Here is a 25,224-nt window from a genome sequence, read left to right as displayed (position 1 = left end):
TATTTCTGGATTTTCTATTTGATTCTATTGATCTATATGTCTGTTTTTATGCCAATACCATACAGTTTTGGTTACTATAGCTCTGTAACTGAAGTCAAATAATGTGATTCCTCCAGTTTTTTACTTTTTATCTTTTATTATGGGTTCGGGACAATATGTGCAGGTTTGTTATATAGGTAAACTCATGCCATAGGGGTTTATTGTACAGATTATTTCATCACCATGGTACTAAGCCTAGTACTCAATAGTTACCTTTCTGATCCCCTCCCTCCTCCTACCCTCCAACCTCAAGTAAGCCCCAGTGTCTGTTGTTCCCCTCCTTGTGTTCTCATCACTTAGCTCGCACTTATAAGTGAGAATGTGTGAAATTCAGTTTTCTGTTCCTGCATTAGTTTGCTAAGGATAATGGTTTCCAGCTTCGTTTATGTTCCTGCAAAAGACATAATCTCATTATTTCTTATAGCTGCATTGTATTCCATGGTATATGTGGAGCACATTTTCTTTATCCAATCTGTCATTGATGGGCATTTAGGTTGAATCCATGTCTTTGCTATTGTGAATAGTGCTGCAGTGAATATACGTGTGCATGTGTCTTTATGGTAGAACAATTTATATTCCTTTGGGTATATACCCAGTAATGGGATTGCTACATTGAATGGTAGTTCTGTTTTTAGCTCTTTTAGGAATTACCACACTGTTATCCACAATGGTTAAACTAACTCACACTCCCATCAACAGAATATAAGCATTTTTTTTCTCTGCAACTTTGCCAGCACCTGTTATTTTTTGGCTTTTTAATAGTAGCCATTTCAACTGGTGTGAGATGACATCCCATTGTGGTTTTGATTTGTATTTCTGTAATGGTCAATGATACTGAACTTTTTTTCATATGATTGTTGGCTGCATGTATATAATTTTTTGAAAAGTGTCTGTTCGTGTACTTTGCCCACTTATGTTTTTTTTTTTCTTGTAAATTTGTTTAAGTTTGTTATAGATGCTGGATATTAGATCTTTGTCAGATGCATAATTTGCAAAAATTTTCTCCCATTTTGTAGGTTGTCTGTTTACTCTGTTATAGTTTCTTTTATTGTTCAGAAACTCTTAAATTTAATTAGATCCTACTTGTCAATTTTTGCTTTTGTTGTGATTGTTTTTGGCATCTTCATCATGAAATCTGTGCCCATTCCTACATCCAGAATGGTATTGCCTAGGTTGTCTTCCAAGGTTTTTATAGTTTTAGATTTTACACTTAAGTCTTTTATCCATCTTGAGTTGAATTTTGTATATCGTGCAAGGAAAGGGTCCAGTTTCTGTCTTCTCTGTGTGATTAGACAATTATCTCAGCACAATTTATTGAATAGATAGTTCTTTCCCCATTGCTTATTTCTGTCAATTTTGTTGAAGATCAGATGGCTATAGGTGTGCAGCCTTATTCCTGGGCTCTCTACTCTGTTCCATTTGTCTATGTGTCTGTTTTTGTACCGGTAATATGCTGTTTTGATTACTGTAGCTCTGTAGTGTAGTTTGAAATTGGGTAACGTGATACCTCCAGCTTTGTTCTTTTTGCTTAGGATTACCTTGGCTATTTGGGCTCCTTTTTGGTTCCATTTAAATTTTAAAAGAGTTTTTCTAGTTCGTGAAGAATGTCATTGGTAGTTTGTGCTCCTGATACAACTGTCCTAGCTTTTCACCAGCTTTCCACCCGGAATTCCCACTCTTCCATTCATAATTCTACAGAACTCTTTATTTATTTATTTATTTAATTTTTGAGACAGAGTCTCTCTCTGTCATCCAAGCTGGAGTGCAGTTGCACGATCTCAGCTCATTGCAACCTCTGTCTTCCTTGTTCAAGTGATTCTCCTGCCTCAGCCTCCCAAGTAGCTGGGATTACAGACGCCTGCCACCACACCCAGCTAATTTTTGTATTTTTAGTAGAGACGGGGTTTTGCCATGTTGAACCATCTGGTCTTGAACTCCTGACCTCATAGAACTCTTAAAAGAATGCATGGTATTGGCCGGGTGCAGTGGCTCACACCTGTAATCTCAGCACTTTGGGAGGCCGAGGCAGGTGGGTCAAGGTCTGGAGATCAAGACCATCCTGGCTAACACGGTGAAACCCCATCTCTACTAAAAAAAAATACAAAAAATTAGCTGGGCGTGGTGGTGGGCGCCTGTAGTCCCAGCTATTCGGGAGGCTGAGGCAGGAGAATGGTGTGAACCTGGGAGGCAGAGCTTGCAGTGAGCCGAGATTGCACCACTGCACTCCAGCCTGGGCAACAGAGCGAGACTCTGTCTCAAAAAAAAAAAAAAAAGAATGCATGATATTGCAATTGTTCAAAGCGGAGTGACAGGCAAAGGGGAAGAAGGAACTAATATCCTCTAGCAGTGTATTTTGTGCCAAAAACAAGTATCTTCAAGCTTTCATATTCTCTGATCAAAATAACATTTTGCTTAAAATTACAATATAATTTAATTTCATTATTATTAGAAACTCAATATGGTCTGAATTGTGATGATTTTCCTTGGAAGAATATAAAGTATAATAAAGATTATTTTAAAATTCATGATAGTGGTTTTTATTTAGAGGCTATAGCATATTGTATTGTATTATTAGAGATGAATTAATTGATAAATTTATCACAGATATAAGTAAAACCAAATGGGAAATAATATTCCATTTATATGAATTCATCATACACAAACTTCAAGCATTATCACAGATTTTCATCAAGTGAAATGCATACAACCCCATCAACCTCATCATTATCAACAAATTCAATGAAATTTTAATGAATTACTAACATAATGTATAGGATTAAACACAGACAGCCAAAAACGGATACCCCTTTTTTCCCATTAAGTGAGATTTCTGTTGACCCCACAGATGGAGGTCACATTTTTATACCATCAGCTCCTCCCTCCACTCTACTCCTCTCCCCTCACAGTGCCCTATGCCACCTATAAGATGCCATTATATTCCCTGAAGGCACTACCTCTCAAGCCATGGCCCCAGCTCCATTCTTCCATCCCTTACTCAATCCAAGTCCAGTGAGCTCAGTGCAACCAACACCTCAGGACAGCGGTTGATTCCATCACCCATGCAAAGGAATCCACAAAGCAATGGGGACTGACACCCAAAGGCAGTGACCCCAGGCCTGCCGTGTTTGCGCACACTTGTGCTGCGTCGCTTAGCACATAGGATCTGATTTAATTGCTCAGTTGTCTATCTGGCCTTCTGAGAAGCTGTGAGCTAGTCAAGGAGAGAAATGTGTCCCTATATTACCAGGGCCCACAAAGGACGTACCCTGGCTTCGGAGCATGTGAGCTGAATGAAGAAAAAAAAAGTGGAACAGCAGCCAGGGGGCCTGAACGGTGGATAATTGGACCGTCATCGGGATTTCCTGCTTCCCTTTGGTCATTCCTCAAAATATGCGCCTTAAGTATATGCTGAAAGCCTGGTCCTTGGGAGCGTGTGGTGCTTCCCCTCCCTTTGGGGAGCGAAGGAGGACACATGATTGAGCTGTGCATCGTAACACCCAGGATAAAAGGGCTGAGGCCGTAGGTTCGTCAGTCCACAATCACCTCAGGAAGAACCTTCGCCTGCCTCCACCAAACTAGGTGAGCGTCCAGCTGGCGAGAGGAACTGGGCTGAAAGGGCTGCACAAACACGCCTGTGCTTCAGCAAGGAGAGGGGAGGAGGCAGACAGGGTGGAGGCGGCAGAGAGGCTGTGGTGGGCGGCCAGCTGTGACTGGGATGGGAGATGGGCGGCGTTGTGAGGAAGACAGACGAGTCTGCGAGCCACTTCAGGGGCTCCGCGATGCTGCGACCTCTGGACCCTCCTTTCCTCATGTGCCCGGAGATGCATTGCCTCCTCATACCCCTCCGCTCACAGGCGTCCAGAGAGACGCCACCCTGGAGGGTCATGGGCGTTGTGTTCACGGGACGCCTGCAGGAGGCGCTGTTCGCGTCGGACCCGGAGGTGTGACAGGCCCAGCGAGGCGTGCGCAGGAGCCCCAGAGGCCCACCCAGGAGTGTCAGCTGCCTCCCAGGCAGGGGAGAGGGCCGGAGGAAGGAGCAGTATCAGGCCGGTTTAACTTCAGATCCCTTTGCATTCCCCTTCCCCAGGTCTTGGCTGGAGGGCAGACTGAGTTTAGGGAAAGGGATCCACAATTAAAGCAAAGCATGAAGAGGCCCTGGCCTGAAACCTGCATTGACACCTATTTTGCTTTGCTTTTATTTTGCCCAGGCTCCCCGACCTCCTGCCCAGATGTTCTGCCAGCAGAACCAGCAGCAGTACCAGCCTCCGCCCAAGTGCCCTGTAAAGAGCCCAGCACAGTGTCTGCCTCCAGCTTCCTCTGGCTGTGCCCCAAGCTCTGGGGGCTGTGGCCCCAGCTCCGAGGGTGGCTGCTGTCTGAGTCACCACAGATGCCACAGGTCCCACCGTTGCCGGCGCCAGAGCTCCAACTCCTGTGACAGGGGAAGTGGTCAGCAAGGCGGGGGCTCCAGCTGTGGTCACAGTTCTGGGGGCTGCTGCTGACCTGAGCCACGAGATTAAGTGAAAATATCTGAGAAAAGAAAGTGCCAAAATGACTGGAACCAGCCCTAGCCTGGTGCTTCTTTGCTCCTGTCCCCTCTTTCCTACTGAGATGTTCCTTCATAAGTTTCAAGTACTCCCCCAGGGGGTTTATCCTGCTGGTCTCAGTGTTTCCCCTCCTTCTTTAATATCCCTGTGTTGTGAAGAATAAAGCTATGCTTTCTTGTTGCACCCTCTGTCAAGTGCGTTCCTCTCTGCCCTATGGAAGGCTGCCCCACATTGGGTACATAGGCCTATCTTAGGAACAGACACAAGTGGATCATACACCCCTCAATTCACAAAACCCTTTTAGTGGGGTTGTATGTTAGTATGGGAATGAGGTGAGCAGTCTGTCACAAGGTCAAGGACAGAAGCATGAGTTGGGAATAAACACAGAGCTCTGGAAAGCAAAGGGAATTAGCTTACTTCAGAAAACACTTTGGTAGCTCAGCCCTAGGCATGGCAGAGAAGAGGAGAGGCTCCAGACGGGAGCAGGTCCTTGGTCCTCTGGTTCCTCCAACTCCGATACTGTGTAGTCTTCATGACCCAGGACCACAGCAGCCCCCAGAGCTGTGGCAGCAACTGGAGCCTCCAGAATGCTCTGGTGGGCATGTCAGTGGGATCTGAAGGCCCATGGTGACTCTGGTAGCAGCTTCCTGCAGAGCTGGAACCACCACAGAAATAGACTGGCAGCAAACAACCAAAAGGATACTTGAGGATTAGGCACTTGGGAGGGGGCTGACAGAGCTATTAGTTTTTCCTTTCAGGACATCTCAGCTCGGTGATCCCTGGAAGAAATGAAAAAGTAAATCATTGTTTTCTTTCTTTCTATCTGTCTATCTATCTATCTCCCTTTGTCCCTCACCATCTTTCTCAGACCCTGACCCAATGACCCTAAGCTCACAGTTTTGCTAACCTAAGGGCAGCAGGGAAACAGGGCCTTGGCAGGAATGAATTGGCTCAGGGTGTTTGCTGATGAAGGTGTTCTCTCTTCCTACTTTGATTTAGAATCAGAAAAAAGGAGATGGGACATGGAGAGTGATGATGGTGATGGGTTCTACTCCAAGTAACAGCTCTTCAAAATCTAACCCTTCAGTAGGAAATTCAACAATTATTCAGTAGGTGCCGAGATGTTTTCTGATAGAAGGGAAACAGGAAGTCCCTATAACACCCAAAAATCTGGCCTTGATTATCAGGACTGTTGAAAACTAATTGTCCATACTATTTTATTCATTAATTCATTCATTCAAACAACAGGAGATGAGGACACAGTTCAGATATATGTTGACACAAAGGACTCAGAAATGTGTAAAATATGATTCTCATCTTGAGATGCTGACTGACAAGTCAGCAATCCACGTATGAGCTAGAATGATATGGACTATTACATAAGTGTGTGGGAAGTCCATGGGACTTATTCTTTGGATGGTAACTCCCGGTTTCCTTGACAAGAGTGAAGTGTTCAGACATTGTCACTAGTATCGTTTGTGGGTGTTGGGTGAGGTTTCTGGCCTGCAAAATGACCTGTGATGGTCCTGTGGTGGCCTAGCTAAAGTGACTAAGAAGAATAATGGGACCCAAGAGCCAGGAGTCCCTGGTCAGAAGGTTTCCTGGCAGAGGGAAGAAATGAAGCTGCCCTTTGAGAGAAGTTGGATCTGAAAGGGAAGCAAGCTAAGATAATGTGAGGCAGAATAGTGTGCAGACCAAGAATATGAGCACTGGAGTCAGACTCCATTGCCTCCCTCTTTTAAATACCGGGAGAAACCTAGAGGTGTCTAGGGAAAAACAAACCAAAAAATAAAGGCAAAATGAACCAGAAAGGCTGGAATTAAAAGCAGAGACACCAATTAGCAGTCTAGATCTTTGATATGACAGACCTGCAAATCTAGCAGTCTAGATCTGTGACGTGACAGACATTGCTTCAGCATTTACTTGACTGCACTATTGATCAAAGAGATAGGAATGGTTCAGACACAGGGAAGCTCATATCACATTGGGCAGAACGCTCTAGGAAAAAGGAGGGATTGAATGATAATTGATGGGAGGAATAATAAAGTGATTGATAACAGTGGTAATCAAGTTTATTTCACCAGTGTTTCTGCTGAATATAAATAACAGCTTTTTAATATTTTCCCATTGCATTTAATTTTTTTTTTTTTTTAGGTGGAGTCTTACTCTGTCTCCAGGGCTGGAGTGCAGTGGCGCTATCTCTGCTCACTGCAACCTCCCAGGTTCAACTGATTCTCCTGCCTCAGCCTCCTAAGTAGCTGGAGCTACAGGCACAAGCCACCATGCCTGGTTAATTTTTGTATTTTTAGTAGAGATGGGGTTTCACCATGTTGGCCAGGAATTAGATAATTATTTGGCATATGTAAATAACTTTGATATCTTTTGGTAAGACATCATTATTGCAGCAATAGTTCTGAACATTCTAGTTCCATAAAGGTTATATGGAACATTCTAGTTCCATAACCTCTTCAAAGCTTGAATATGTTACAACCGTGACCAAAATATGAGTCTTTTCAAAACACTGTGGGAACATTAATTTTATACTAGGGCTTCAGCAATACATACAGTGAACTGACAAGAGGGTGAGGATATGGCTAATACCTATTTGTGGTGGTTTTAAGGCATGGTTCAAAGTTTTTTGACATTCCTTTCATTGAGAAGTTAGGCCTATGTCCACTTACCTTGAATCTAAGCAGGCTTGTGACTCCTTTAACCAAATGAATATGGTTGAAATATGCTATGTGACTTCAAAGGCTGGGTCACAAAAGGTCATGCAGATTCCATCTGGTCCTCTTAGGAGGCTGTCTCTGGGGAAGCCAGTACCATGTAAAAAGTCTGGCTATTCTAAGACCATCATGCAAGAGAGGCCAGATGTAGGTCCTCCAGGTGACAACCCCAGAAGAGGTCCCAGCTGGCATTCAGCATCAAGAGCCAACAATCCGAGTGAGCCTTCTCAGATGTCCAGCCCAGTCAGCCTTCAGGTGACCACAGCTTCAATCAACATCTGATGACAAATGTATGAAATGAGAATTGCCCTGCTGACTCCTTTCTGAATTTCTGACCCATAAAATTGTGAGAAAACCAAGATGGCTGTCATTCCACATCACTTAGTGTGTTGTTTCACATCACTAAGTTTTGGGGTGATTTGTTATGTAACAATAGGACATCCACTGATTTTCTGCCATCAGCAACTTACCTTCTTCCTTCTAAAATTGTTGGCTCTGCTGAGGTGCCAATAGCCACTAGATGGCTTTCTTAGTCCCCACAAAATTCACCGCTTTCATGCCTTAATGTTTTTCCAAGGCTAGGTTTACCTCACCTACATTGACACTCATGACACACAGGGTATGAGAATCCAACTGAATGCAGAGCAAGGAAAATGTCAGCCTGCAACATGCTCAATCGATGTCTGCTCCAAGTAAAAAGAAACTTCATCTGTTCCCATTGTACCTACAATGCCTAGAGTGGCACCTGGCATTGGAGATACACTCATTATTGGCAGAAAAGCTGAGTGTTGGGAGAGAAGCTAAGGCAGGGCTTGGAATATGTCTGGGGTCCAGGGTCTAAAACCTGTCACGGCCTCTGGAATGTGTCTAGACTTGCTGGCTCCTTATGTCTAGCACTCCCATTATCTCAAATAGCCATATGTTTCAAAGAAAATGATAACCATCACAGCTGTAGCTCATTTGCTTGATACATAGCTTCCTTTCAACCCCCACATCCTCACAACCTGTTTCTTTGTTTGATCACCAATAAATAGCATGGGCTCCCAGAGCTCAGGGCCTTTGCAGCCTCCATACTAGCATTGGCCCCCTGGTCCCACTTTCTCTCTTGTCTTTTCTCATTCCTTTGACTCCACTGGACTCCGTAGCCCCTCCCTGCCCCCGGCAGGCTGGTGTTGGGTCTGATCACCCCAACACTCATCAAATGTTTGTGCAATCTCAGTCTCTATGAACCCTGAAATGCACACAATGAATTTTAGGCCAACTAGCTTCATCAATGCTTGAGGCTTTGCATGTACAACATAGCTTAGTGTGGGACTCAGGTATTCCCATAAGGAGCTTGCCCATCCTTTTTCTTTTTTATCCATTGTGTGTTTTAATTCTGACTTTTAAAGAGTACTTCCCAAGCATGTCTTAAGTGTACCAGGGCAAGAAGCCTATTACATTGATTCAAGTCTACCCAACTGTAAGTTTCATATCTCTGTTCACTTTCTCAGAGAACCCTTCTTAGCCAGTTAAGTGATTTGACTAGCAGAGCAGATTTGACTTCAACTTTCAGTCATGGTTCCTTTTGACACTTTTCATTCCAGTTTCTTAAGAAATAATGTATCCAAGTATATTGGAGCAAAACTGATTTCTAGTTTGCCACTTTTTAAAAATGAAAATTTAAAGAAAGTATTATAATCAGTATTTCCAAAGTATCATATAGGTCTTATTCTCTGTCTAAAATGTCCATGCTCAACCTCTGATTTCCCTCAAAACTTTCTACTTTGACTTAGCCACAGCTATATGATTTATTTTCATCTTTCTGAAGTTATCTTGAGAGCCATTATGGCTTGGGTTAAACAGCCCCCTTTTTTGCAATATTATTTCCAAAATCCAGCTATCAAAATGAGACAGCACTGATGATTCACATCAATCACTTTGGTTTGGAGTAGAGATAAAACACTGCCATATTCCAATGTTGGGACAGGAGCTCCTCAATTAGAGTCCAACTATAATATGGCTGTGTCTCATTATTGTTGAGTTCACAAAGTAACACATGACAGAAAATAATAATAATAACGAGTTCAATTCTATCTCAAATCTCTTAAATTTACAGATATGTAATCTGTACCCCCAGAAACATTAATCCTGTCTCTTTTTTCTGTTTTCTCAGAGCACAGAGCCTCTCATTGGCATTCCCATCAGAGAAAACTTCAATTCCAATTGCTTCAGAATTTACTAACTTCAACTCACCTCCCTCCCTAAAGTCCATTATGTGCAGCTTGATTTGATCTTCATCCTTCAGACCTTTCTGCCTCCACACCTTCCATCCTCTTTGGTCTCATTCTTGTCGATTTTCTGATTCCCTATGCCACCCTCAAGAGAAACTGTGGGCTCCAAGATCAAATTACTCCTCCCACGGTATCACACAAGAAAAGTCAGGCCTTTTCTAAGAGATTTTCATCAACCTCTCTCAACACCTCCCCTTTCTCCTACACTTCTATCCTCAAATCTCCCACAGGGACCCCCTGCATGAAGAAAAATATGACCCATTGATTTTCCAGCCACAAGCCGGTATTATTCTGGATGCAGGGTGTGCTAGACCTTAAGGAGCTGAGGGAGGGGAGACCCACTGAGCAGCCTTCTGTGTAGCAGAGTGAAAGACAAGTGAGATGCAGGTGCTGTTCAGAAGCTTTATTTCTCTGTATAATCAGACACAAGTGATAACATTGTCAGGAGAAAAGGAGGCTTCCACAATCTAGGAAAACACATGGGTGGAGCCTTTTGGAAAAAGCATAATCCTTCCCCATGAATGAATGCTTAATTAGGATGTCTAAGAAAGGATCTGTCAAGTTAGGACTTTTCCTTGGTCCTTGAGATACTTGTTTCCTCTAAAGTCACTTGTCTCCACATCAGGAATTAGGTCAGCAGCAGCCTCCAGAGCCATAGCCACAGCTGGAGGCACCATCTTGCCGACCACAGCCCCTGTCACAGGAGTTGGAGCTCTGGCGCCGGCATCGGTGGGACCTGCCATGCCTGTGGTGGCTCAGGCAGCAGCCGCCCTCAGAGCTGGGGCCACCGCAGCCCCCAGGGCTTGGAGCACAGCAGGAGGAGGCTGGAGGCAGACACTGTGCTGAGCTCTTTGGGGGGCATTTGGGTGAGGGGCACTTGGGTGGAGGCTGGCACTGCTGCTGGTTCTGCTGGCAGGACATCTTGGCAGGAGGTGAGAGCCTGGATAGATAAAAGGAAAAGCTCAACGCAAAAGCTCCAGGCTAGTGTCTCCTCTACGAATGGTTTTATGAAGTCCTAAGACCAGTTGCTTCCTGAGATATACACTTCATGAATAAAAACAGAAACTCGTCTCAAGTAAAACTGGCCTGGTAAGACGTTTCCTTCTACTTTTCCCTCTTCCAGAAAAGAATACTGGTGTCTTCTAACTGGGCCCCAAGTCCTTCTGTCTTCATAGAAACACTGGTGCAAAAACACCAAATTGAGTAATGATTCTCAGAGAATATCACTGGACATGTATGCATCTCTTAGGAAGAGTAGAGAGAATGCTGAGAGCCAGGGCTCTGGTGTGTCACAGACTTCCATGCACCCCAAAGAGGTTCCTTGCTCACTGCCCCTTCCCCTACCCTCAATTGCCCTCTGAAGTCCTCTTCCTGCTGTGTGTACATCTGTGTACATCTGACACCTCTTCTTCCCCCTTCCCTAGTAAAATCTGGGCTTATCTTCCCCAGACATCCCCAGCTGTGGGTCCCCTCTAGATACTTACCCGGTACAGAAGATACTAAGGAGGAGAAGGCTGTTCTTTAGGAGGCTATGGATGAGGAGCCCAAAATAAGAGCCTTTTTATCTTGTGCAGGGTTACTGATGCACAGCCCAGGCATGCTGCTTTCACAACAAGGGGAGGTGGCAGAGCCAAACACTCCCATCCTAGGCATCCAGCATCTTCCTTCACGCTTGCCAAGATGCCTGTCAAGAGGAAACCAGGAAGTCTTGATGACAGATCTCCACCTGTGTTGGGGACCTGTCATTTCTTCTCCTTTCACTCATTCAGCTCAGATGTTTTAGTCTGAGCTCTGTCCCTTGCATTTTGCAGTGAGAATGTATAGATGCATATGACACATTTCCTGACCTTGAGCCTTTCAAAGTTAACTGGACTTATATCAGAGATGAAAACATATGTGTCTGATATGGTATCATGTGGTGCGTCCTGGGATACAAACATCTTTTTTTTGGACATCAGTTCCCTATTCCTCTGCATATTCCCCAGGGGTATGGTTTGTTGAGATGTAATTGGCTCCTGACTCTTGGGGATGTTGGGTGATCTGAGACCACAGGACCCTGGGAGTGAGATGTATTAGGTAATGAATGGAGGATGGGACCCAGACCCTGTCTGGGGCAGTTGGAGCCCAAAAGAGAATTAAGGTAGGATTATATGAATAAGCAAATGAAATCATTAAGGAACGTGCAACAGTTGAGATCACAAGACTCATACTTAATATGAAAAACGTAGGTTGGCCCATATGTAGCTTCCCATGGGATGTATGATACTGATGGTAAGCAAATAAAATGGTCCATGAGCAAAAATATATAAGATAATTGGTGAGAGTCATGAAGATGATTTGTTCAATGAATTGCGGATGATGAGGTTAGTGATGGTAGTGACATCATGTGCATCACATTTAATGGAACAAACCTCATACATTCTAAGGTTTCTGTAGGATGAAATATAAAGTCTGATTCTTATTTTTCCCATTCAATTTTGTAATAGTTTTAGACATGAATTTTTCACTGAATTCATCTCTATTATCATAATACCTGTACTTTGCTATTTGTTTCTAAAAAATTAAAGTCAGAAGTATAACAGAACATTATATTTAAGTTAAATGGCAATTTTAAATAATACATGTTTATGGTAAATGCCTGTTATTGTTCCCTGTACTTGATAGTTTATGGCTTTTAGACAACAAACTCCCTATCGGAGCATGCACTTTACAACTTACCCTCTTTAAAACACAGTGGGAGGTCGGGGGCAGAATTCCATGATTTATTTTGAGGTATTTAAGAGAAAATGAGTTGTCTCTAGGAATGTGGCTTGGGAATGGAGGAGGAGGAATAGGATTGATTCTCCTCTCTGATATTCTTCTGTCTGCAGAGGCCTCTTGCTGAAGGGATATTTTTGGGCTTAGCTCCAGGGCTACACTAGGTGTCCATTTCTTTTACATTCTTTAGAATCCACCAATTGCTAGTGCATTGGAAGGAATTACTCATGATGGTTGAAATGGGTGCTTTCTCATTCCATACTGGTGAAGCTGAAGAGGGGCACAATCTTTTGAAAAATTCAGTTAAAAAGTTACTGGGGTTTAGACTTTGCTGCAAATCTGAACATTCATTTCTCTGTATCTTGTGTTTATCATAAGCAAGGCTTGTCCTCCCAACAGAGAAAGCATGATAGCCATTTTCCTGCATGGGTTGCAACCCTGAGTCATTGGCAGCTGGGAGAGGTAGGAGGTGGAAGCATTAATTGAGAAAGAAACATAAATCACACATTTTGGGCAAGTTTCAAAGAAACAAAGCATCCTTGCCAATGACATTCAATATATCGTGTTACCTCTGTTTTATAAAACACAGTGGATGACAGTTAGGCTTTCCTCCAGCCCCATTCTTGACTGCCTGTCTTGAAAGCCACCCCACAAGACCTGGAGAGCACATTAATCTCCCTTCTACTGTAGTGATTCCTCCTGTCACTCGCTGTCCTCCTTCTGAGATCAGGTGTCCACAGTCCTCACACGCACAGGATTTGTCCTGTGCTGACAAACAGTAGCTATAAGATCATGATCTGGTCACTTCCCCTACAGCACAAGGCCACCTCCCTGAGAATGACAAGTCCCAGGAGTCCCATCCTGAGGAGCCTTGGCTTCCTGTGGTCCAAAGACAGCAAGGAAATACAGAGACTGCTCTGGCTGGATGAATCCAGGAAGAATTTCATGACTTAGTCATTCCAATTGGTACTATGGGAACAGGCACTGCAGGACCTCAGGTTTAGCTCCTTGGAGTGCATTTTGGACATTCCACATCAGCAATGAAGGATGAGTAAACAAACAGAATTCTTCTCCCTTTGCTTACAACTCACAGTTCCTTCTCCATTCTCTTCCTGCTATGACTGTGACTATTACATTCCATGGCAAGCAGCTAAGTCATTCTTAAGGAAAATGGGAAGCAGTAGCCAGAAAGTGCCACATATCTCTAACATACCTAAGTTTCTTATATGGATTTGAATTTTCCCCTCAGATTAAGTGGTATTTTGAGATATTTACACCTCTCTCTATTTTCCTGAGAAAGCTCTGGTAGGACCCAGTGTGTAAGAAGATGTTGGACTCAAATTTTCTTCTTGTATTAGGATGTTGGCTGAAGTCAAAAGATGAAAATAATAGATGCCTCTTATCCCCATATACTAAAGTAACCTTAGGATAAGCTGCTGAAAATCTCTGCAGGACTTGCTAAGTAAAAAAAAAAATGGAACTCTATTTCTCTGGTTCAGTTATATATTTGGAAGGCTGAACTTTGGTGAGAATTTTTTAGATAGGGAAGTTGTTGTCCTGAAAGACAATGTTGTAATCTCCCCCTAATCTTGTACGGGGGAGGGAAACTGGTTGTCCTCCTACAACAGAAGTCAATTGAAAGGGCAGGATTCACAATGACAGCTTGTAGATGTTAGAGATTCCCTCAAGAAATCTTTATTCCTTTATCCCTCAGCAGAATGTCTGCTATGGTAGTAGACTTGATGTTCTAACCTCTGAGCCTATTGTTGAATAAAGAAAAGGAACTGAAGAGATAGAACAGGACGTTGAGACATAACAGCAGATGACATCTAAGAAGGAAGACCAGCTTCCACAGTCTTGCTAGTATTGTGCTTAGGATGGTTTTCTGTTGGGCAGAGAGACCTCAATATCGAGAAGCTATGGCTGGTGACAATGAAGGTAGGAGCTTAGGCAGTACCTGAAGGGTTAAATCTGACTGCTCATCCCATGTCTGGAAATCATGCTGTGAGGAAAATCCTTGAAGATGCTCCAGAAGCACTCACAAAAGCACCCTATAAGACAGCCCTCCTGCAGAACCTGCCACACAGAGGGAGCAGAGATAGCCCTCCTGCAGAACCTGCCAATAGAGGAAGCTAGTGGTACAGTCACATGTATACTGATTTCCCCTCCCCTTTTCCATCTCCCAATACAAAGGAGGAGGAAGGGGTACTCAGGAAAAAGATGGAGAAGTGGTAGTGAATGAGAGAAAGAGCCCATCATATTCCCCTTCCAACTCCAGTCTCCTGGGAGATACCTGGGCAATGCTTGTGTGCAAGGGAGAATTTGAGTTTCAAGTTTTGTTCAGAATTAAATTTAGCTAGTCTGGACTTTAATATCCATAGAAGTGACTGACGAAATGTGAAATTTCCCTGAGGTATTTTCAAGAGAGATTCAACACAGCATAGGAAAAAACAATGACCAGAAAAGACAATGCTTCCTGTTTTTGTTGTACTGACTTTAGACTGTTCAATACACAAGTTCGTAGGCTCTTGGGTTTTTATAAGAAGGGGGCAGTTTTGGATGCTCCCACCCTTTCTAGCATCAATCAAATCAATAAATGCCAAGATTCCAGGTCCCCAAGGGCAAACGAGAAGCAAGTTCAGGAATGTTGGGTGGAAGCTTCATAATGACCACACAAAGGTACTGTAAAGGCAATTGGAAGTAGAAACTGGGTAGTTACTGGAGATGTGATGGGGTTTGGAAGGTCAGGGAGGAAGTCCTTCAGGAATAGGAGTATCTTGGAAGATCAAGAGGGAGGACAGGGAGCTGGGTGTTGGATGGTGAGAATATTCATGTGCTACTTACCTGTAGTCCATGGGGAAAAAGGAAAACTCTCTGGGAGGCAATAGAAGACCCTGACCAATATGACCCTTGCCAAATTCCTTTTCCTCAACAACTTCCATCTCTTTTGCCAATTCTTTGCTACAATTATCTTTTACCATGTTTTCTCTCAATATTCTGCCTATCCTGAATGTAGGGAGAGGATTGGACACACTAGAGGCATAAAGGATCTGTGCTAGGTCCCAGGCGGCTGCATCACTTTAGTGACAGATACTGTGTGCTCAATGAATATACTTTGACTCTGAGGGAGGTCTCATCTCCAGGGGGCTTGGAATGGACACAGGTTTGTTCATTGTGGAATGCAAAACTTCAGCAGAGTGGTTAGGGAAAAAGTGAATGAAAGCATTGAAAGAGCTCAATGATATTTGACAGAGAAAATCTGGAGTGGGCAAAACAAGAGTGTTCTGGCTGCAACTACACCTGGGCATTCTGTTGAGTGAGGATCTTTCTAGAAATAAGACCTAAGAAGGGATTACTAAGACAAGGATACACTGAGTTAAAAACCAAACGTTTGTTGATGCAAATGGCTTTGAAACACAAAAGATTAGAATATATGGTGCATGCCCAATTTTCAGACTATTAAGAGTAAATTCTACAAGGGCATTCCCATCCTTATCATCTTTACTAATGTTCCATGGGACTTCTCCACCAACGAGGTGCAGAGGTGAGGGAGGAGGAAAAGCACCACACTGGGAAGAGGCTTCTCTCTTTGCTTCACTGGATCATCCAGCCCTGCTGCACTGTGGTTTTCAGTGCCCTGGTCACTGCATGAATGACAGCATCCAGAGAGCTGATGCTGTGCCTAGTGGGATGTGTAAAGCCTGTGATGGAGCGTACTCCAGACCTGAGGCTATGACAGCCCCCAGAGCTGAGGCTTAGTGGGAAGAGACTGCAGTGGACACTGAGGAGCATGTCTGAGTACCCACTTTGAGGGACATTGGGAGAGGCTTGAAGCTCCTCCTAGTTTTACTTCCAGGATGTCTTGGGAAAAGTATAGTGACTATAGATGAAGTAAAAAGAGAGATAATAATAGGTAATTGTATTAATTTTTTAAATTGGATCTTTTTATATTTATTTCAAAGCGTATGTGGCTTTGAATCCACAACTTAGGAAAAATTCCCGAGCAGAGGAGAGCAGGAAATAGAAAGTAGCTTGGGTTGAAGTATTCTGATTCCAGTGAGGACTGAGCAAACCTTGGAGCTCTTTTTCTATTTTGTTTTGCAGGCAGCAAATGGGTGGTGGGATTGGGAGGGGTGAGAGTGTGGGTCTTGTTTAGGAGTCAGCTTCTTTGCCTCTGTAGCCCCAAGGCCTCTGCATCTCCATGGCAAGTGTCAAGAGTTTTGAGGAGAGTGGGGATTCAAGAAACCCCATGACTATTCACCTATCTGTGCCTCAGTCTTTCTGTAGGTCTGCAATTCTTTATTTTTCATTCATTAACATCATTCCTTCTTTAAACAAGTTATATTGACATGGTGACCCTGTGCTGGGCAAAGCATATTCAAGACTGAAGAATATACCATCCCTACCTCTTAGGCTGATGGAGTAGTGAGACTGACAGATAAGTAGGAAACTAAGCCTGAGCCAGGCTGAAATACAGTGTGTGGGAGTCCCTAGGCCTGAAGTCAGGGTTTTGGGGCATTAGTCCCTTTTGGTTCTGTAGTGACTCTGAATAAATGATGAATCCAGATGGTGTCACCTGCTGTCACTTGGGATTGTTGATGGGATGAGTAAGATGTGGAGCCTGTATCCATCCAAGGGCAGTAAACCCAGGCATGGCAACTAAGAGAAATTTGTGGACCCAAGAAACATCAAGGAGGTGCCCAGGAGAAAGAGACAATGCTGAGGTCGAGGTAGAACAGGGCTGAGGGGAGCACTGGGGACATGTACAATCTCAAAGGTAGAATAATTTTCTCATTAAGAGCATCTGTTTTGGAGACAGGAACTTTCAGGTTTTAATCTTTCCCTGCTTCTCCTAATAGCTGTATTAAGGTAGAGATGTCCGAGGCAAAACAAATCTGTTTATATGAAGGCAAAATGACCCAGGGATATCACAGGTAAATTCAGAGACAAGTATAAGAAATCTACAATGGCTTTGTAATATGCATCATGGATTAACATACATTTAAGGAACCTTGTGTCAGGATCTTAGTGACTGTAGTATTGATTCTAAGAGACCCAGGGAAGACAGTGATTCAAATTGCATGGGATGACTAAGAGAGATTTGTCCACACAGAAATGGTAATTGATGGGTGTGATTATAATGAGGTTAATATGATCACCGTGAGCACCAGACACAAAGTGGACCAAGGTTGTAGAGAGAGCACTAAACTCTATAGTATTTTCCCAATGCATTTATTATAACAATAGATACGTATTTTATCCTGAATCATGATATATTAAAAGTATATAAAAATGGAATACACAAGTAAGTTTCAAACATATCCTAAAATTACAAGGTTTTGATAAAACATTATTATTGCATTAAATGTGTCTGAGTATCCTGATACAGGAAAGGATATACGTGTGGCCATTTTTTAAATTTGCTCCATACATTATAGCCAAGTACCAAACAGAAGCACTTTCAAGATACCTGGGTGAATGGGGTTGTTCACTGAGAACTGGGAAGTGAGAAAGGCACTGGGAAGGGACAAGGACAAACAAACATTTCACCACTGGAATCACCCACCTACCCCTTGCCTCACTAAGCTCCTACCTTTGGTGTAGAAGCAACCAGACATTGAATGCCCTTTTTGTATTCACCCAAACAATGATACCCAGTTCTCAAAAGTTTGCCCTTGATGGGCGCCTTCACTGGGTTTAGCCACCCTTTACCAGCATCTGTCAAGTGCTCCAGAGTGGGAATCCAGCTGAATATAGAACCACCTTTGTCTAAATGTGCTGTCAGGCAAGGAAATCGGAAAACGTCTCTAATGGACCCACTGGAACATAAGCTCCCTAAGAGGGGACTCCGTCTTGTTTCAAACTGATCTAAGCACCAAGACCAGTGCCAGATAACTATGAGCAGATAAATTATGAATGAATGGGTGTTGGACTTGGTCTAGAAGTCATAACACAACATTCTTTATGTCTCCTAGGCTGATTTTATTCAAGAATTTCTCAATTTTTGAGTAGCAAGTGGTTGTAGTAGTGAATCAAAAGTGTATATAATAGGCTTTTATAAGTCCTACACCTGTGGTAACTTCTCAAAGAAATCTTTCTTAGCCAGTTGAATGACTAAAAGATGAATTCAGCCTGAGTAAATGATGAATTCAGATGTTGTCACCTGCTGTCACTTGGGACAGTTAATGGGATGAGTAAGATGTGGAGCCTGTATCCATCCAAGAGCAATAAACCCAGGCATGGCAAGTAAGAGGAATCAAGCTGGGAAGTTGATCTAAACTCATCGGAGCAGTTCTGACATCAACTTCCTCATAGGATCCCTTTGGGTACCTTTTTCATCCCAATGAGTTAAGAAAATGAATGTCTATGAACACAGAAGAGGGGAGCAATTTTCATTTCCCTATTTCCCAAGAGCTTGGAAAAAAAGCTTCTAAAATTTAATATATTCGCCTATTACTGGATACATTAATTTCTCTGTTGTATCTAGCCCTAAACTACTCTTAAGATCTGCTCTTTCACTTTGGCTCAGTTTATGAGACCTCCTTGGATTGCTAGTATTTTCCTGATGAGCACCAAGGCTTGAATTTTTACCGAGTCTTTCTCCAGTTCATTAACATTCTCAAAATTGGTAGTGAAAGTGAATTGTTCTTTTAACACACATCAAAAATAATTATTTTAATCCTGTGGTGCAGCTGAATACTACACTCTGGGTCCAAACTCTGGGAGGCAAACTCCTTAAAAGTGTGATTCATATGGTTTGGTGGTTTAGTGATGTATAATTCAAACAACAAAATACTGTGGAGTAAAATAATTACAAAACAAATCCACTGTTTACTCACATCTCTTAAAACATTTTAGAAGAACTCCGAACACCACAGCCATCAGGAGCGTAGGCTTCTCAGCAAAACTGCCAAGGTTTTCATGGCAGCTGTTGGGAGACCCTGGACACTCATTCCATGATGATTCCCATCTGTAAAATGGGACAAGGGTTGTACCTAACTTGAAGGACTGCAGTGAGGATTCAATTATTTACTGTATGTCAAGTCACCGGCACATCATGAGTAGTATACAAGTCATTGACCCTATGAATATATCCAGTTTACAACTCCTGCAATGATCAGGTTTTTATTTTTCTTACTTCCCCTAAGTTCCTCTCAGTGTATACCTCTGCAACTATCTCCATTTCTTTCCTTGCACCCATCAACTATTCAGCTTTCAAGGATCCCTTCCTACGTCCTCAACACCCAGATCTTCCATATAGAAATAAGGTGAATGTTCCTTCCTGCAGCCGTGTGGCCTTCTGCAACCTCTTTCTAGCAGCAACACATAAAGTCCTCATGGTCTCCCTATGAGTGAAGAGAAGTATTGTCTCTCATTCTTCTCATCCTGTGAAACATTCAATCTGGGAGATAAGGAGTGAGAGAGCAATGGAGCAACCTTGGGAGGGGGCAATATAGAAATGTAAGTGGGAAAGAGAAGCTTTATTTTTTACAGAGTGAGACATAAGTGCTGCTAAGCACTGACCAGAACATGAGTGTGGAGACAACCATGAGGGACACTCAGGGAGACTGCTGGAGATCACTGACAGCCCTCATCAGGATGAACTCAGGAGCTCAGACCGTGGGCAGGAGGTTAGGAGTGGGTACATCAGACTGAGGTTAATCCTAGGCACTTAGGGTCTCTGATTCCTCTAAAACTGCTTATCTCAATGCACTGCCAAGGTCAGCAGCAGCAGCCAAAGCCCTGGCAACAGCTGCAGCTGCCAGTGGATAAACTCGGAGCAGTCATGTCTGTAATGCTTGTGCCAGTGGAAGAGACAGCACCTGTGGTGGCTCAGGCAGCAGCTACCCCCTAAGAGTAAAAGCAACGCCTGGAGCTGTAGCCATAGCAGGAGAAGACTAGAGGTGGACATGGGGCTCGGACTGGGTGGGGAAATCTGGGAGCCTTTGGAGGCTATCCTTGCTGCTGGTTTTGCTGACACGAAATCTCACAAAGCATCAGTGACTCTCGAGAGAATGCAATAACGCAAATGAATCTTTGTAATGTCTCTTCTCTGATGGGTGTACTTCTGCACTAGGAAATATAGGGAGGAAATGAAAATCAATTTGGAGTTAGTTTATCATGGAAAGATGCTCTTTTCTCTTTGGTCACCTGCTACAAAATGATACTGGGTTTTTTCTAATTGAGCACCTAAGGTGTCCTATCTCCATGTAATCACAGAGGAGAATAAACTTGTTTGGGTAAAGCTTCCTTGATGATGTCTGGTGAGATCAATGCATCTCTCAGAACACATGTATAGGAAGATGAGAGTGTGCTGAAGACCCATGACCTTCACAGTCACAGGACACTGAAACATCCTGGGAGGGTACCCATTAATCCCACACTCTTCCTGCTACCTCCATCCCAGACCCTCTGCTTCCTTCTCCCCTGATGGAAGCCTGGGTTTGTCTTCCTAGGTCTTCCAGCTCCAGGTCCTGTCTACAACTAGACATCCATCTGATGTCATGGCAGCAAGAGAAAGCTTATTCAAAAGAAGTCCATGGTCTGGGAAGCCCAAGACAGAGCTGCTAGATTGTGAGGGGCAACATGAATGGGTTGCTCGGGGAGGTGACAGCACCAAACACCACAGCCCAGGTCCAGGCCTTCACCATCTTCCCAGGAATAGGATGGCATGTTTGACACAGGAAGCCCTGGTCCTCACTTGTACACCTCCCACCCAGGCCTACATGTGTGCTTAAAATATGTCATGCTCCATGCATTGTGGTGGAAGGTAGAGTTACATATGACACATCACCTGACCTATAGAAATTAACTGTCTAACTGCACAGGCAGTCAAGTAAATAGGGAGCCTGCTTCCATGAGATAAGTACTACAATGTAAATGACTACCCACAAAGTCCATGGTTCTTTGCCCATCTACTTTTTTCTTTGTAATGTTCCCTTAGCAAAATCAAGCACCAGATGTGATCAGCACTTGCTGTTGGGGTGGTGACTGAGCTAAGGATGCTGGACATTCAGAATGGGCTGTGTGTAAAACAGATGGAAGCGTAAAGTCAGCGGAGATGAGGACTCTTGAAAGAGACTCACTGGTACCCAGGAAGTAACATAGGGCCCTGGGCAGGAAAGGAGGAGAACCAAATGAATACCGGATTGAGGGACAAATATGGAGAAGGAAAGTACAACAATTGGAATGCCAAGAGTCACAATAAGCACATTACAAAAGGCATGACCTTCCATCAAAATCCAGAGAATGTGTGCTCTTTATTTGGAGACCATGAAAACATCGAGGGAGGAGTCGTTCATCTGCTTGGACTCGAAATGAAGTTCTGCAAGCATGCATGATAATGAATGGGCTTGATGAAGATGACTTTGGTATGTGTTGCTGCTTTTGAGGTTGATGATAGTGTGGGTACATCTCATGTAATGGAACTGACCTGATCATGTCTATATTTTGGGTACGGAGAATTGATGCAAACTGAATGCTATTTTCCCTGTGAATTTCGTTTTAATTTGAGATACATTTCTCATTCAATTAATATCTAATATTAAAATAAATACCTTTTGCTAGATATCTTTCAAGATAAATCAGTCAGGCTGTAACCAAACTTTATCTGTATTTAAATTAAATTATAATTGTCAATGAAAATTAAATTGTGTTCACTATCGGGGTTATAATTTTTGTCTTCTCATTCTGCCTGACAGTCCACTCTAGTGAACTGAAATAGTGATGCCTGTGGGAGCATAAAGGCACTGGACCATAGGAAAGAGGGTGGCTCCAAATGTGGAGTGGGGAGAGGGTAGATTTAGGTATTGATATTCTCAGCAGCCTTTTTCTGCCTCCAGCACATGACCCCTGTCTCTGTCTTGGAAGTATTTTCAAGAATTATCCCTTGATCTACTTTTGAGTGGCCACTTTACTTATAATGCTAAGGGTTCCTTCAATGGCCTCTGTCCTGCAAAGAGACATTTACAAGAGATGGACGAAGCACTTTCTCATGGTAGCCAGATTGTGGGGCTGAATATAGCTGAGTGGCCACTTTTGCTTCTTAGGAGTAAAATCTGTAGTCATTGGGATACAACAACAGAGAAGTAAGTTCTGAGGTTTCAGTACACCCCAGAACTGTAGTGGGGGCCCCTTTCTGTTCCTATGGAATGCAGCAGATGTCCACACATGGCTTTCTCCACAGCCCCAACCCTGGCTTGGGAGGCTCTATACTTATCCTGGTGATGGTGCCCATCAACCTTTCCTCCCTTCCATGAGGGGCTCCCAATTCCTGGCTCCGCTGTCATCAGAGCAAAAACTACACAGGTCTGAGGCTGTGCAGCCGTCCTGTGATGGCAGAGGGTTGGCTGAGAGACCACAGTCCAGCTACTTGCCCAGAGCATGAGGTCAGCTCTCTGGGGTCACTTCTACCGGGGGTAACACACTTAAATCTCTGGATTTCTAAGGTCCTTGGAGGTCAGGTGACAGGAGAACCTGGCCTGGATGGATAAATCCTGGATAATTTCCTAACAAGTGAGACACCAGTGGTAATGAAAACAAGAAGCTTTATTTTTTGGCAGCGTTAGGCACAGGGACCTGCCAATCCTTGGCAGGGGCAGGGATGAGGGAACTGTGAGCTCCTGGACATCAGACAGGAAGCACCTTCTGGGGACAGCTTGGATACTCAACAGGAACACCCCCAGCTCAGCTTGTGAAAGCCAGAACAAGGTATCTGGAAAAGCATGCATCAGGATGGGGCTTTTCCTGGGCCCTTGGGATTCTTGTTTCCTCCAAAGATCACTCATCTCATCATCAGGATGCAGGTCAGCAGCAGCTCCCAGAGCCATGGCCACAGCAGGAGCCCCCACCTTGCTGAACACTGCCTCTGTCACAGGAGTTGGATCTCTGGCGCCGGCATCGATGGGACCTGCGGTGTCTGTGGTGGCTCAGGCAGCAGCCACCTTCAGAGCTGGGGCCACAGCCCCTGGAGTTTAAAGCACAGCCAGAAGAGGCTGGAGGCAGACACTGTGCTGGGCTCTTTGGGGGGCACTTGGGTGAGGGGCACTTGGGCAGGGACTGGCACTGCTGCTGGTTCTGCTGGCAGGACATCTTTGCAGGAATTTTACCTTGAACAAAATAATAGAAACATTTGAGCACAGAACCTTCAGACCATCTCCTTATTCTGGGGTTTGTCACACACTGATACCCTTGATGAAGCCACTTTCCAAGCCAAGATCTGTGCGAGAGAAATGGAAACGTAGTAGAGGGAACCCTACACATGCATTTGGATAAAGCATCCTCAAGAATGTAAAATGGATCTATGTGCATTCCTGACAACATGCTCCAAACAAGAATGTGAAGGAATCCTAAGGTCCTATGGCTTTTGCAGCTCATGAGTTCCTGATATGTACCTTTGAGGCTCCTTATTCACTATCACCTCCCCCACTGCTGCCCACTGTGGGCCTCTTTCTGATGGTTCCATTTCAGTTCTAGGCCTCTCTTTCCCAAACACTCCCAGTTGAGGGTCTGTCCCCTTGCTGGCCACTCACCAGATGCAGAGGAGGTAGGAGAAGAAGGCTGCTCCTAAGGATGCTGTGGATGAGAAGCCTAGGGTAGGAGCCCTTTTATCCCATGCAGTGTACATGATGCACAACCTGAGTATGCTGCTGCTTTCACAACCAGGGAGGTGACAGCACCAGATACTTCCCAGTTGTCTGCTTCCTCAGCATGTGCCTGAAGGTGTAATAAGATGACCCCATGTGTCTTCCTGGGCACATGCCTAAAGATTTAATAAGATGGAAGCAGGATGCCCTTGTGAGTACTTCCCACTCTGGTCCACCCTGAACCTCCTGCCCACCTCTGCTTGTTCATTCACAGGCTCTGTTTGTTTCACTTATTTCAACAGTAGTAGTATGGAGATGTATTGGATGTATTTCTTCCATTGAATACCTTGCAGTCTAAATGGACTATCACTCAGAAAAGTAAATATATTTGATCTGATGAAATAAGCACTATCACGGAAGTGTTTAAAAAGACTTCAAGCCTAAGACCACAGCGTTTGTAAGTCAGTCCTCCATTGCAGTGATGGTCCCAAAGGGTGACGGTGTTCAGGTGTTCTCCAGGAATGACAGCTGGACACACTTACCATTTTTTGTAATAAGAACAAAGTCTACTCTTTTAGAAATTTTCAAGAACATAATACATTGTTATAGTCATCATGCTGTACAATAAATCTCCTGAACTTATTACTCCTGTCTCATTGAAATTTTGTATCCTTTGACCAACATCTCCCCAGTTCTTCCCCACTCCCCAACCCAACCCCCGATAATGATCATTTCTACTTCTATGCACTTCACTTTTTAAGATTCTACATATAAGTGAGATCATGGAATATTTGTCTTTCTATATCTGGCTTATTTTACTTAGCATAATATCTTTCAGGTTTATCCAGGTTGTCACAAATTAGAAACTTCCCTTTTTATATAAGGCTGAATTGTATTTCATTATGCTTATATATCATGTTTTTTTATCCATTTACCCACTAAAGGACACTTAGGTTGATTCCTTATCTTGGCTGTAGTAAACAATGCTGCAATAAATATGGGAGTGCAGATATCTCTTCAAAATACTGATTTCATTTCCTTTAGGTATATACCCAGTAGTGGGATTGTTGAATCACATGGTAGTTTCATTTTTAATTTTTTAAGGAAACTTCATAATGTTTTCCACAATGGCCATACTACTTTATATTCCCACTAATACTGGAAAAAGGTTCCCTTTTCTCCAAGTCTTTGCCAATACTTGTTATTTCTTGTCTTTTGATAATATCCATTCTAGCAAGTGTGAGGTGATACTGTGTTTTTAACTTGCATTTCCCTGGTTAATAGTGATATTGAGCACTTT

General features: G+C 43.5%; 3 protein-coding genes across 3 annotated transcripts; 1 reads left to right on the top strand and 2 right to left on the bottom strand.

The window, feature by feature from the left end:
* The first annotated feature begins 2,645 nt into the window (after window positions 1-2,645).
* LOC101017778 (late cornified envelope protein 3A) lies at window positions 2,646-6,681 on the top strand. Its single transcript, XM_021934478.2, has one exon. It carries the CDS (start codon window positions 4,269-4,271, stop codon window positions 4,536-4,538), a length of 270 nt encoding a protein of 89 aa, XP_021790170.1. The 5' UTR covers window positions 2,646-4,268; the 3' UTR covers window positions 4,539-6,681.
* Window positions 6,682-6,839: 158 nt separating this feature from the next.
* On the bottom strand, window positions 6,840-10,531 carry LOC101017424 (late cornified envelope protein 3B). Its single transcript, XM_021923759.2, has one exon. It carries the CDS (start codon window positions 10,501-10,503, stop codon window positions 10,216-10,218), a length of 288 nt encoding a protein of 95 aa, XP_021779451.1. The 5' UTR covers window positions 10,504-10,531; the 3' UTR covers window positions 6,840-10,215.
* Window positions 10,532-23,081: 12,550 nt separating this feature from the next.
* LOC110740409 lies at window positions 23,082-24,970 on the bottom strand. The gene has a single exon (XM_003892631.4). It carries the CDS (start codon window positions 23,713-23,715, stop codon window positions 23,146-23,148), a length of 570 nt encoding a protein of 189 aa, XP_003892680.2. The 5' UTR covers window positions 23,716-24,970; the 3' UTR covers window positions 23,082-23,145.
* Between the last annotated feature and the right edge of the window lie 254 nt (window positions 24,971-25,224).

Source organism: Papio anubis, chromosome 1, assembly GCF_008728515.1.
Source record: "Papio anubis isolate 15944 chromosome 1, Panubis1.0, whole genome shotgun sequence".
Lineage (NCBI taxonomy): Eukaryota > Metazoa > Chordata > Mammalia > Primates > Cercopithecidae > Papio > Papio anubis.
Note: the sequence above shows the minus strand (reverse complement) of the source record. Positions and strands in the feature narration are given on the sequence as shown.